This window comes from Zingiber officinale, chromosome 10A, assembly GCF_018446385.1.
Source record: "Zingiber officinale cultivar Zhangliang chromosome 10A, Zo_v1.1, whole genome shotgun sequence".
Lineage (NCBI taxonomy): Eukaryota > Viridiplantae > Streptophyta > Magnoliopsida > Zingiberales > Zingiberaceae > Zingiber > Zingiber officinale.
Genome location: NC_056004.1, coordinates 31,107,709 through 31,118,750, shown reverse-complemented (window position 1 = coordinate 31,118,750; position 11,042 = coordinate 31,107,709). Strand labels below are relative to the sequence as shown.

The 11,042-nt window shown below is 51.0% G+C and overlaps 1 protein-coding gene across 1 annotated transcript; it reads right to left on the bottom strand.

Annotated features, from left to right (window-relative positions):
- Positions 1-532: 532 nt before the first annotated feature.
- LOC122026571 lies at positions 533-1,215 on the bottom strand. Its single transcript, XM_042585308.1, has 2 exons — positions 801-1,215; positions 533-687 (listed from the first exon to the last, which is right to left on the bottom strand). Exons 1-2 carry the CDS (start codon positions 1,213-1,215, stop codon positions 533-535), a joined length of 570 nt encoding a protein of 189 aa, XP_042441242.1.
- Between the last annotated feature and the right edge of the window lie 9,827 nt (positions 1,216-11,042).

Here is an 11,042-nt window from a genome sequence, read left to right as displayed (position 1 = left end):
GGATCACCTTCCTATTATAGTTCTGTCTCATCCTCTGTCTGTAGGCTTCCAACCTGGCAGCTGTTTGCTCACGAATTCAGCCAGCCGTCGCTCGGTGTTCTCTTCGTCATACATCATCCTTCTTACAGACGGTATCCCGACTTCCAGAGGAACCACCGCTTCATTACCGTAGACCAGATGGAATGGTGTCAGACCTGTGCTCTCTCGGGGCGTCGTACGGTAGGCCCACAAAATGCCCGGGAGCTCATCTACCCAGCTGCCTCCCATGTGATCCAGCTTGACTTTAAGCCCGCGTACTATCTCCCGATTGACCACCTCGGTCTGGCCATTACTTTGAGGACGAGCCACTGAGGTGAAGGCCTGAGTTATGCCGAACCCCTTGCACCAATTCTGTATCCTGTGTCCCTGAAATTGTCGGCCATTATCCGACACTAACTTATGGGGTAAGCCAAATCTGCAAAAGATATTTTTCCATAGGAACTGGATCACCGCATCTTCAGTGATTCGGGCTAAAGCTTTTGCTTCTACCCACTTAGAGAAGTAGTCTACTGCTACCAACAAGAAGCGTCTCTGCCCAGTAGCCATCGGGAAAGGCCCCACGATATCCATACCGCATTGGTCGAAAGGGCAGGATACTGTAGAAGTTCTCAGCAGCTCTGTAGGTCTGTGCGTCAGGTTCTGGTACTTCTGGCATGATAGACAAGTATTCACCAACCTCTGTGCGTCCTTCTGCAAGGTAGGCCAGAAATAACCAGCCAGCAATACCTTCCGAGCCAGCGTTCTTCTCCCAGCGTGATTACCACAGCACCCCGAATGTATCTCTCGCAAGGCCTGGTCCGCTTCCTCCATATTCAGGCACTTGAGTAGAGGTCTGGAAAAAGACTTTTTGTACAGCTGATCCCCAATCATTGCATAAGAGTGGGCTTGCCTCCTGATCATACGCGCTTCCTCAGGGCTGGTGGGTATGGCCCCTTGCTGAAGAAAGCTCATTATGGGCGCCCTCCAGTCAATTACTTCTCCCGCGTTATTCTGTAAATCTATCTGGGCTACCAGGAAGGTCTGCGCTATAGACCGGTCGAGCGTCCATGTACTCAGGGAACTAGCCATTTTAGCCAACTCATCTGCTCTTCCGTTTTCAGCTCTAGGAATCTTCGTGACTGTGACCTCCTTGAATTCTCCCTTCATCTTTTCATAAGCCTCTTTATAAACTTGCATCCTCTCGCTATTCACCCCAAATTGCCCGGTTGCCTGCTGCGTTACCAGCTAGGAATCGGAATATATGATGACTCGGCTCGCCCCCACATGCCGAGCTGCTTGCAGGCCTGTTAGTAGAGCTTCATATTCTGCCTCATTGTTGGTGGTTCTGAAATTTAACCGCACGACCAACTGCATGATATCTCCTTGTGGGGATATGAGCAGTGCCCCTACGCCACTCCCCCGATGGGTAGTCGACCCGTCCACGTAAATTTTCCAGACCTCTTCTGAGTCCACTGGGTATACTTCTGTCAGGAAATCTGCCAGAGCCTGTGCCTTGATTGCGGTTCGAGGCTGATATTGTATGTCATATTCCCCTAGCTCAGTCGCCCACTTGATAAGCCGACCCGCTACTTCCACCTTGGTGAGAGCTCGGCCCATTGTACTGTTCGTCAAAACGGTAATGGGGTGCGCTAAGAAATACGGTCGGAGACGCCGAGCCATGAGAACAAGTCCATAGACCAACTTTTCCAGGGCCGTATACCGAGACTCGGCCCCCTTCAATAAATGACTGAAAAAATACACCGGCCGTTGTACATTATCCTGCTCCTTAACTAGCACGGCCCCCACGGCCTTGGGGGTGGCTGACAAATAGACCCAAAGGGGCTCTCCCACAACAGGCTTGAACAGTGATGGCAAAGACTCCAGGTATTGCTTCAGCTCTTCAAAGGCCTGTGTGCATTCTTCCGTCCACTGAAACTTGGCCGCTTTTCTGAGCACTTTGAAGAAGGGCGCCGCTCTATCTGCAGATCTGGAGATAAATCGGGGCAGGGCTGTTATCCTGCCAACCAGCTTCTGCGTCTCCTTCAGATTCTGAGGGCTCTGCATGTTCCGAAGCGCTTGCACCTTCTCAGGGTTGGCCTCTATCCCTCGTTCGGTCACCAGATAGCCCAGAAACTTCCCTCCTTTGGCCCCGAACAGACATTTCAAGGGATTCAGCTTCACCCCATATTACCTTAGAGTCTCGCAGGTTTCTTCTACATCTTTTATCAGATTGGACGCCAGGGGGGACTTGATTAGGATGTCATCAACATAAACCTCTACGTTCCGCCCGATCTGAGCCCGAAAGACTTTGTCCATCATCCTTTGGTAGGTAGCTCCGGCGTTCCTGAGTCCGAATGGCATGACGGTATAGCAGAAAGTACCGTCAGCCGTTATGAAGCTGACCTTCTCCTGGTCTTCCCGGGCTAAGGGTATTTGATGATATCCCTGATAAGCGTCCATCATGCATATCCTTTCACAACCAGCCGTTGAGTCCACCACCTGATCGATACGCGGGAGAGGATAACAGTCTTTGGGAGTGGCTTTGTTGAGGTCACGAAAGTCTATGCACACCCTCCACTTGTTGTTTGGCTTCTTTACCAACACGACGTTAGAGAGCCAAGACGGGAATTGCACCTCCCGGACATGTCCAGCCTTCAGGAGCTGCTCTACTTCAGCTCGGATAATTTTATTCTGCTCGGCAGGGAAGTTTCTCTTCTTCTGCTTGACTGGCTTGACGTCGGGTATAATATGCAATTTGTGTTCGGCTACTTCTGGTCTGACCCCGGGCAACTCCTCTGGCGACCAAGCAAAGACGTCTCGGTTGCGGCTCAGACACTGTATCAGCTCCGCTCTAAGCTCCGAAGGTAAGTCACTGGCGATGCGAGTGATGCTCTCTGATCTGTCGGGGTGTAGCTGGACCTCCTCCCAAGAGATCGGTTCTTCAGTAATATGTAGCGGTTCCTCTTGGATAGCGTGTACTCCCCGTCTTGCGTCCTCCGGCTTTTGCGCGCCTCTACTCGGACCATGTCTATGTAGCGACTACGAGACACTTCGCTCCCCTTTGACCTCCCGACACGCTTTCGTAGGAACTTGATCTTCGGTGAAGGTGGAAGCGCGACCAGAAACTCATGCAGGTGGCCTTCCGAGATGACGTTGTAGGAGGCGAATCCACCACAATGAAAGTGCTCCTCCTGGCACCAATGGCTCGGTGCCCATGGAAATGGCCAGCTTAACCTGACCCATGGGTTTGACTTCATTACACGTGAATCCGTACAAGGAAGTGGTTACAGGTTGGAGCTCAGCGGCGTCGATCTGCATCTCCTCAAACGCAACCCTGAATAAAATATTGACCGAGCTCACGGTATCCACAAAGACCCGAGCCACTCGGCTATTAGCAATAACGATTATGAGGCGTCATCGTGGGGCTCTAAACCCTCAAGTCTTGGGGCCGGGCGAGGCGGGACCGGATGCTGCTCGTGGCGCATCCTCGACCCCACATATAGTCGCCGGCTATGTGCTTCGAGCCGGCACCGAGTCCCGTCGGTGGGCCCTCCCGAGATCATACCGATCTCGCGCGCCCACGTTGCCCGATTATCCGGTTCTCGGCTTCTCTTGGTCTTCGGGGGCCACAGCTAGATGGGCGGCTAGGTCGGGCTGCCGAGCACGTCCGGTTGCCGTTCTTCCTCCATTCTCGTATTTGGCGCCACGGGAGGCAAGCCTTGCTCAGCGGCTCGGAATCCGGGCGAATGGAAGCGATTCTTTGAGATCGTGCGTCCTGGACCGATGATATGTGCAATATGGTGCTCCCCTTGGTCCAGGCCTGGGCGCTTGTATGGCGGCGACCCGCGGAGCTGGTCTGGCTCCCTGAGCGGGCTGGGGGGCAGGCCTGGGTTGAATGCGCTGGAAGGGCTGGGATGGCTGTGGTGCTCTTCTTTCAGGTCGGTTGCCTGGTGCCACCGTCTTCTCGGCTTTCCGCCTAGCGGCCTGCGCTTCTTCCACTTTGATGTAGCACGAAGCTTTCTCTACCATATCGTCAAAACTCCGGGCGGGGTTTTTGATGAGATCCCTGAAGAATTCCCCTTCTCGCAATCCGTGGGAGAAAGCGCTCATCAGTATCTCAGAGGTGGCAGAGGGGACGTCGTTGGCCACTTGACTGAATCGATTGATGTAGTTTCGCAGGGGCTCCGTTGACTCCTGCTTGAGAGCAAAAAGACAGTGGTCGGTTTTCTGGTACTTACGACTGCTGGCGAAACGGCGCAGGAAGGCCGTTTTGAAGTCCCTGAAGCGGCTGATGGATTCTGGGGGCAATCCGTCGAACCACTTTTGCGCCGATCCAGACAGAGTGTGCAGGAAGACTCGGCATTTGACGGCATCGCTATATTGATACAATATAGCCGCGTTCTTGAATTTTCTCAAGTGCTCTTCTGGGTCCTTGCTCCCATCATATTCTCCAATGTTTGGGGCTCGGTAACCTCGCGGCAGGCTTTCTTTCAAGATCTGGGCAGAGAAAGGTACCTTATCGTCAGGATCTTCGGGCAGCTCTTCAGCCAGGATCACGGCCTTCCCCTTTCCTGAATCCCGAGGCGGGTGCAGAGAGCTTTCCGCAACTGAGGCTGGCGGCTCCTCCTTCTTTGGACTACGCCCGCGAGGTCCGGCCCGATGATAATCGCGGCGAGGTTCTCGGAATGAAGCATGTGGAAGTTCTTCCGGCTGCTTCCTCTTTGAGCTCCTGTCGGAAGCGGGCGCTAGTTCTTTGGACACCTCAGGGGCTAGGCGGGGTCGTGAAACTGTGCCTTGTCTTTCGGAGGCGGCTTGCTTCCTAACCTCCTTGAAAAGCTCGTATTCCCCCGCAGTCATAGTCACGTTGATCCTCCGGCTAGAGCTTCGACCGGAGTCCTCCATCTTCACGCTCCGGAACAGGTTCTTGTGTTCCCACAAACGGCGCCAAATTTGATCCCGTCCGGAGGCTGAGTCGGACAGAGGCCGGTCGCGGTGGACTGGGCGTTGACGGGAAGTCGCGGGCGATGCAGGCTCCCCACGGGTGGCTGACGCCGCTACAGGACCCCTGCGCACACTCAGACGATCTCCCCTTCACGTTAGAGACCGAAACCCAGGGAAAAAGTCCCCCGGATCAGGCCCTCCGACGCTCAAGTCAGGTCCTTTTTCCCCAGAGAGAAGCAGAAGAAAAAACAGTTGTGGAAAAAAGTGACGAGAGAGTGTGTGCGCGTACCTGCGTACGAGGGATTTCTCCCCTTTTATGCGTCCTCCTGCCAGAACCTGCCCTCCTGTCAGAAAACGTTAGACGCCCGGCTTTGTCCGCTAGTCCAGGACACCTGTCGCGTCGCTATTTGTTGTGAGAGCATCTTTCTGTTAGGAACCTCCGCCTTCGCACTTGGGTTTTGTCCTGTAATGAGGGACAGCTGGCAAGCTACTACTGGCTATGAGGGCATCTTTTCGTTTCAGGAACCTTCGCCTTCACCCGCATTATTGGTATGTAATGATTACCCCTGACGGGCCGTTGAGATTCTCCGCTCCCTTATCACTTAGCTCCTCCGATTCATTATGTCTGCGCACCAGCCTGCACCAGTGGTTCGCACTTCCAGGCCTCCAACTCGCAAACCTGCAGCCCTAACTGTCTAGACCTAGCTACGCTAATCTTCACCCTGCATCCTGCGCTTTGTACTTTCTGGCCCTCAACCGCAGGTCTGTAGCTCGGGCTGCTTCTGATCAGCTCTGCCGCTCCCGGCCCGTTGGCTTATACTTCCAATTCTTGGCCTCTGCTTAGCTCTACCGACCTCGACTTGCGTCCTGCACTTTGTACTTCCTGGCCCTTCACCGCAGATCTGTAGCTCGGGCTGACTCCGCTCAGCTCTGCCGACCCTGACTCGTTGGCCTATACCTCCAGTTCTTGGCCTCTGCTTAGCTCTACCGACCTCGACTTGCGTCCTGCACTTTGTACTTCCTGGCCCTTCACCGCAGATCTGTAGCTCGGGCTGACTCCGCTCAGCTCTGCCGACCCTGACTCGTTGGCCTATACCTCCAGTTCTTGGCCTCTGCTCAGCTCTGCCGACCTCGACTTGCGTCCTGCACTTTGTACTTCCTGGCCCTCCACCGCAGATCTGTAGCTCGGGCTGACTCCGCTCAGCTCTGCCGACCTCGACTTGCGTCCTGCACTTTGTACTTCCTGGCCCTTCACCGCAGATCTGTAGCTCGGGCTGACTCCGCTCAGCTCTGCCGACCCTGACTCGTTGGCCTATACCTCCAGTTCTTGGCCTCTGCTCAGCTCTGCCGACCTCGACTTGCGTCCTGCACTTTGTACTTCCTGGCCCTTCACCGCAGATCTGTAGCTCGGGCTGACTCCGCTCAGCTCTGCCGACCTCGACTTGCGTCCTGCACTTTGTACTTCCTGGCCCTTCACCGCAGATCTGTAGCTCGGGCTGACTCCGCTCAGCTCTGCCGACCCCGAGTTCTTGGCCTCTGCTCAGCTCTGCCGACCTCGACTTGCGTCCTGCACTTTGTACTTCCTGGCCCTTCACCGCAGATCTGTAGCTCGGGCTGATTCCGCTCAGCTCTGCCGACCCCAACCCGCTTCCGCCTATGCTGAGCCCTGACTGCCCTGTCAGCCTGCCCTTTTTGAACGCCAAGTCGCCATGACTATTGACCGCCACCTCCTCGTAACTTTTGACCGCCACATAGCCTGGACTTTTCCAATCCTTTCCTCTTGGGCCCTTCCATCACTAACCGTATCAATGACTTAAACCCATATCTCACATCAAAATTGACTTGGATGTGTTTAATACACCTTAGATATGTGTGAGATATTAGGATTATGAGTTAGGATCAAGGTACATAACTCTTGTACCTAGATGAGCCTAATTCTAAATTGAGGATCATAGGGAAATCTTGTGTACAAGTCATGTACATTTAGCCCTAAGATTGTGATCCTAATTTGAATGGTTTAAAATCATTTCAAAATTGATTTGAAAAACCTTGATGAAGCTTTTCTAGTGATAGCATTCATCATTGAGCAAGTTGATACAAAGATGGATTAACCTTGAATTATTTCAAAGTCTTTCGAACTTTGTATCAAGATTTAAAAATGGAAGTTATTTTCATAGAAAACTATTTTTCCATGATAATATATGTTATGAGGAATGTATCCTCAAAATTTTACAATTTTTGGAATTTTCTGTGATTTTTTAGGGGTTTCTGAATTTCGGGAGAAAAAAAAAATTCAGAACTCTTATCAGAGCTTTGTGGACCGATCAGAGGGGATGCTGATCGGTCCAGGGAGGTCTGGATCAGTCACTGGAACGATCCAGGGAAGTGTGGATCGGTCTGGTGACCGATCCAGTAAAGGGCTGAGCGTGCCAAAATGCTGATTTTCGACTGATTGTCTGAAATTTCAGCTGGAAGTTTATGTTTTAGATTTCTAAAGGGTTGAAACTCTCCAAGACATTGTTGGTGCAATGGTCAAGGGGGAGTTGACCTTTAGGGGGAGTTTTACCTATTGGTCAAAGGGGAGTTGACTTTTAGGGGGAGTTTTTACTCGATTTATGAGGATGAGTGATATGAGATTATCACTAAGTTGATTATTGTCTTTAATATCAAGGGGGAAATCAAGGGTTTCAATGAAAGGTATGGGACTTTCATTAGGAAGAAACTCTTAACCTTGATTCACTCTTTTTGATGTGTGTCAAAAAGGGGGAGAAATGTTTAGAGACTGTTCAAGGAAGAACATTGGAGTTTGGGGAGAATGTTCAAGGAAGAACATTGATTGGAGAACTATTGGAAAACCTAAGTTAGGTTATCGGGTTAACCTAACTTGATTATGGTTTTTATCAAACATCAAAAAGGGGGAGATTGTTGCTGCAACCTTAGGTCAAGGTTGACCTGGTTGACCCGACTCGAGTTGACCTGACTCGAGTTGTATTTTGATGTTTGACGAGAATAGAAAAGTTGTATCTTGATGTTTGACAAGAATACAAACTTGGGAGATTGTGGGTGCAACCTTCGGTCAAGGTTGACCTAGTTGACCCGACTTGAGTTGACCTGATTCGGGTAAAGTCCAAGTATGGAGACTTGGACGGAAAAGTCCAAGCAGGGAGCTTGGCACGGGAAAAGTCCAAGCAGGGAGCTTGGCACGGGGAAAAGTCCAAGTATGGAGACTTGGAACGGAAAAATCCAAGCAGGGAGCTTGGCACGGGAAAAGTCCAAGTATGGAGACTTGGCACGGAAAAGTCCAAGCAGAGAGCTTGGCACGGGAGAAGTCCAAGTATGGAAGCTTGGCATGGGAAGTCGGAGAGGGCTCGGCAGCTCGTTCTCCGGACTAGGTCAGAGAGGGCTCGGGAGCTCGTTCTCTGGACCGGACGTGGAAGTCGGAGAGGGCTCGGTAGCTCGTTCTCCGGACTAGGTCAGAGAGGGCTCAGGAGCTCGTTCTCTGGACCGGACGAAGTCGGAGAGGGCTCGGTAGCTTGTTCTCCGGACTAGGTCAGAGAGGGCTCGGGAGCTCGTTCTCTGGACCGGACGATGGAGTCGGAGAGGGCTCGGTAGCTCGTTCTCCGGACTAGGTCAGAGAGGGCTCGGTAGCACGTTCTCAGGACCAGGTAGGGTTTAGGGTTGGGAGCTCTAAACCTGGATTGGTCTGGTGACCGATCCAGTGATACGCTGGTTGACTGATCGGTCTGGTGTCCGATCAGTAACCAAACAGTGTGTTTCTGTGAATTACCTGATCGGTCTGGTGACCGATCAGTAATCATACAGAAGCGAAGAAGATCGGGAGAAGAAAGAGGGGGATCGGTCTGTGGACCGATCCACCTGAGTCCTGATCGGTCCACAGACTGATCAGAGAGTTGGGCAACTCTCTGTGAAGCGTGCTGATCGGTCTGAGGACCGATCATAATAGGTCCTGATCGGTCCCAAGACCGATCAGAGAAGGTCTGGACCGATCAGAGAAGGTCTGGACCGATCAGGATGGAGCCTGATCGGTCCAGCTCTAGCCGTTGAGTCACAACGGCTAGATTTCTGCTGTGTCGTCTGCCCTCTTCACAGGTTCGCAGGTTCAGGGATATAAAGGGTCGAGTGCCTCTACAGTAGAAGGCCTGCCTCTCTTTTCTTTCTGATCTTACTGCAATCAGAGCTTTGCTGAGCTCTCATTTTCCTGAAGCTTCGTGGAAGCTTCCTTCGGCTGGTTCCTGCTGTTGTAGGTGTTTCGTGAAGTTGCTGCTTAATCCAGTCGATGAGAAGGCAAGCTGTGTTTTACATTCTTACTGCCTTTGTATTGTGCTGTATCTTTATACTCCTATCTTGCTGTTGCAAGAAGTTTGTGGCGAGGTTTCTCCACCCAGAATGAGTTTCTAGTAGCCGGTTTTCCGGGGTCTCATCCACCGACGGATTGATAGGCTTCGTCCACCTTACGGACACTCCGAGGAGTAGGAGTATCATCTCCGAACCTCGTTACATCATCGTGTTTGAGGTTTGATCTTCTCCACTTTCGTTTCTACATTATATTTCCGCTGCGCTAACCTAAATTGTAGGAAGAAATAATAATTTGAGGTCGGCTATTCACACCCCCCCTCTCTAGCTGCTATCCGAAGGTCCTAACAAGTGGTATCAGAGCAAGGTTGCTCTTCGTCGGATTAACACCCGGGGGAGCACAAGCTAGAGAATGGATCAACTTGGAGAAGACATCACGATTCCACCCTTCTACGATCGCGACGACTTCGCGTTTTGGAAGGTAAGAATGAAGTATTTTCTTATGACTAACCTAGTAAATTGGAATTGTGTACAAGTAGGTTTTATTCCTCCGGTGGATAAAAAGATAGATACTCTCGAGAAGAAGAAGTGGATGATAACCATGATTTAGCTATATTATTTTAATTCATAATGCATGCTTTTGATGGTTTATTCATAGCCTAATCTCACATTTACATTACATTTCATAAATTGCATGTGATCTTGGACTTAATTGCAATTTAGCTAATTATCATGGTATTTGATGCTAATCTTTGATTATTATTTTGTAGGCATCAAAAGGGTCATGGACCCGATCAAATCAGACCGTATTTGGGATCAAATCAAGGGCTTAATGAGGCGATCATACCTGGGAGCATTATGGACCGTTCGTTGAAGATCAGAAAGATCTGAGCCATCCGTTGAGAATATGGTCCATCCGACCTAATGAAGAGCAGATCTCGTCCATTGATGAATATCCAGAAGTTTTGATCCAGATCTGAACTCATCCAGTCGTTGATCAAGCCCCGAATTGTTCTGGACCGTCCGATTTAATCTGAGGAGGATTTAAAAGCTTCGTGAGAAGCTACAGTGCAATCGGGCTCGGCTTCGTGATTTTCGCTACAGTGTCATCGTCTTCTTCCTTGCGGCGGCCGAGTTCCCATTCCACGTTCCAGATCCGAGAGCTTGGTTTCTTCGACGACGACGATCATCAGCTGCCGGCGTTCATCTTCCGGTGATCAGAGAGCTTGAGGGAGGTTTCCCGAACGGCGATTTGGGTTCTGTTTCATCGCCGCGATTCCGATTGTGGAGGTCTCCCAATCGGCGATCTTCGCATCCACCAGAGCTGAAGGGAGGTTTCTCAGATGCTACTGGACCTTTTCCGATCTCCATTCCGCAGCCAAACTGTGTTGAATTGGCCATTCGATCTGGTTTGCAACTTCACAGGACCTGGGCTCTGTTTCTTCGGCCGATGAGGTTTCCAGATGGATGGAGCTTGAACGGAGGTTTCCTGGAGCTGTGAACATCACCTGGTAATAGCTGGAAGCTCAGAGATTGTTGTTGAATGCTTATAGGGGTCCCGAGAGCATTTCTGTTTGTGTTACAGCAGATTGGAGAAGTTTGGGCTTGGATCCGGATTAAGGAATGCTTAGGGTTTAGATTTATTTGTTTTATCTTTGAATTGTTGATGTCCCTGTTCAGATCCTCAGATCTGATCCATTACTTTGCTATTTTAATTTGTTTGAGTTTTTCTTATGCAATTCTGTTTTGATTTTCTTTGTTGCAAAAAC

What these genes read in the sequence shown, in the direction of transcription:
- LOC122026571 (XM_042585308.1), bottom strand. Translation starts at nt 1,215, where the DNA reads ATGCAAGTTTATAAAGAGGCTTATGAAAAGATGAAGGGAGAATTCAAG. An exon ending in GATACATTCGGGGTGCTGTG is followed by an intron (nt 688 to 800) that starts GTAATCACGCTG and finishes CTATCATGCCAG; the next exon opens with AAGTACCAGAACCTGACGCA.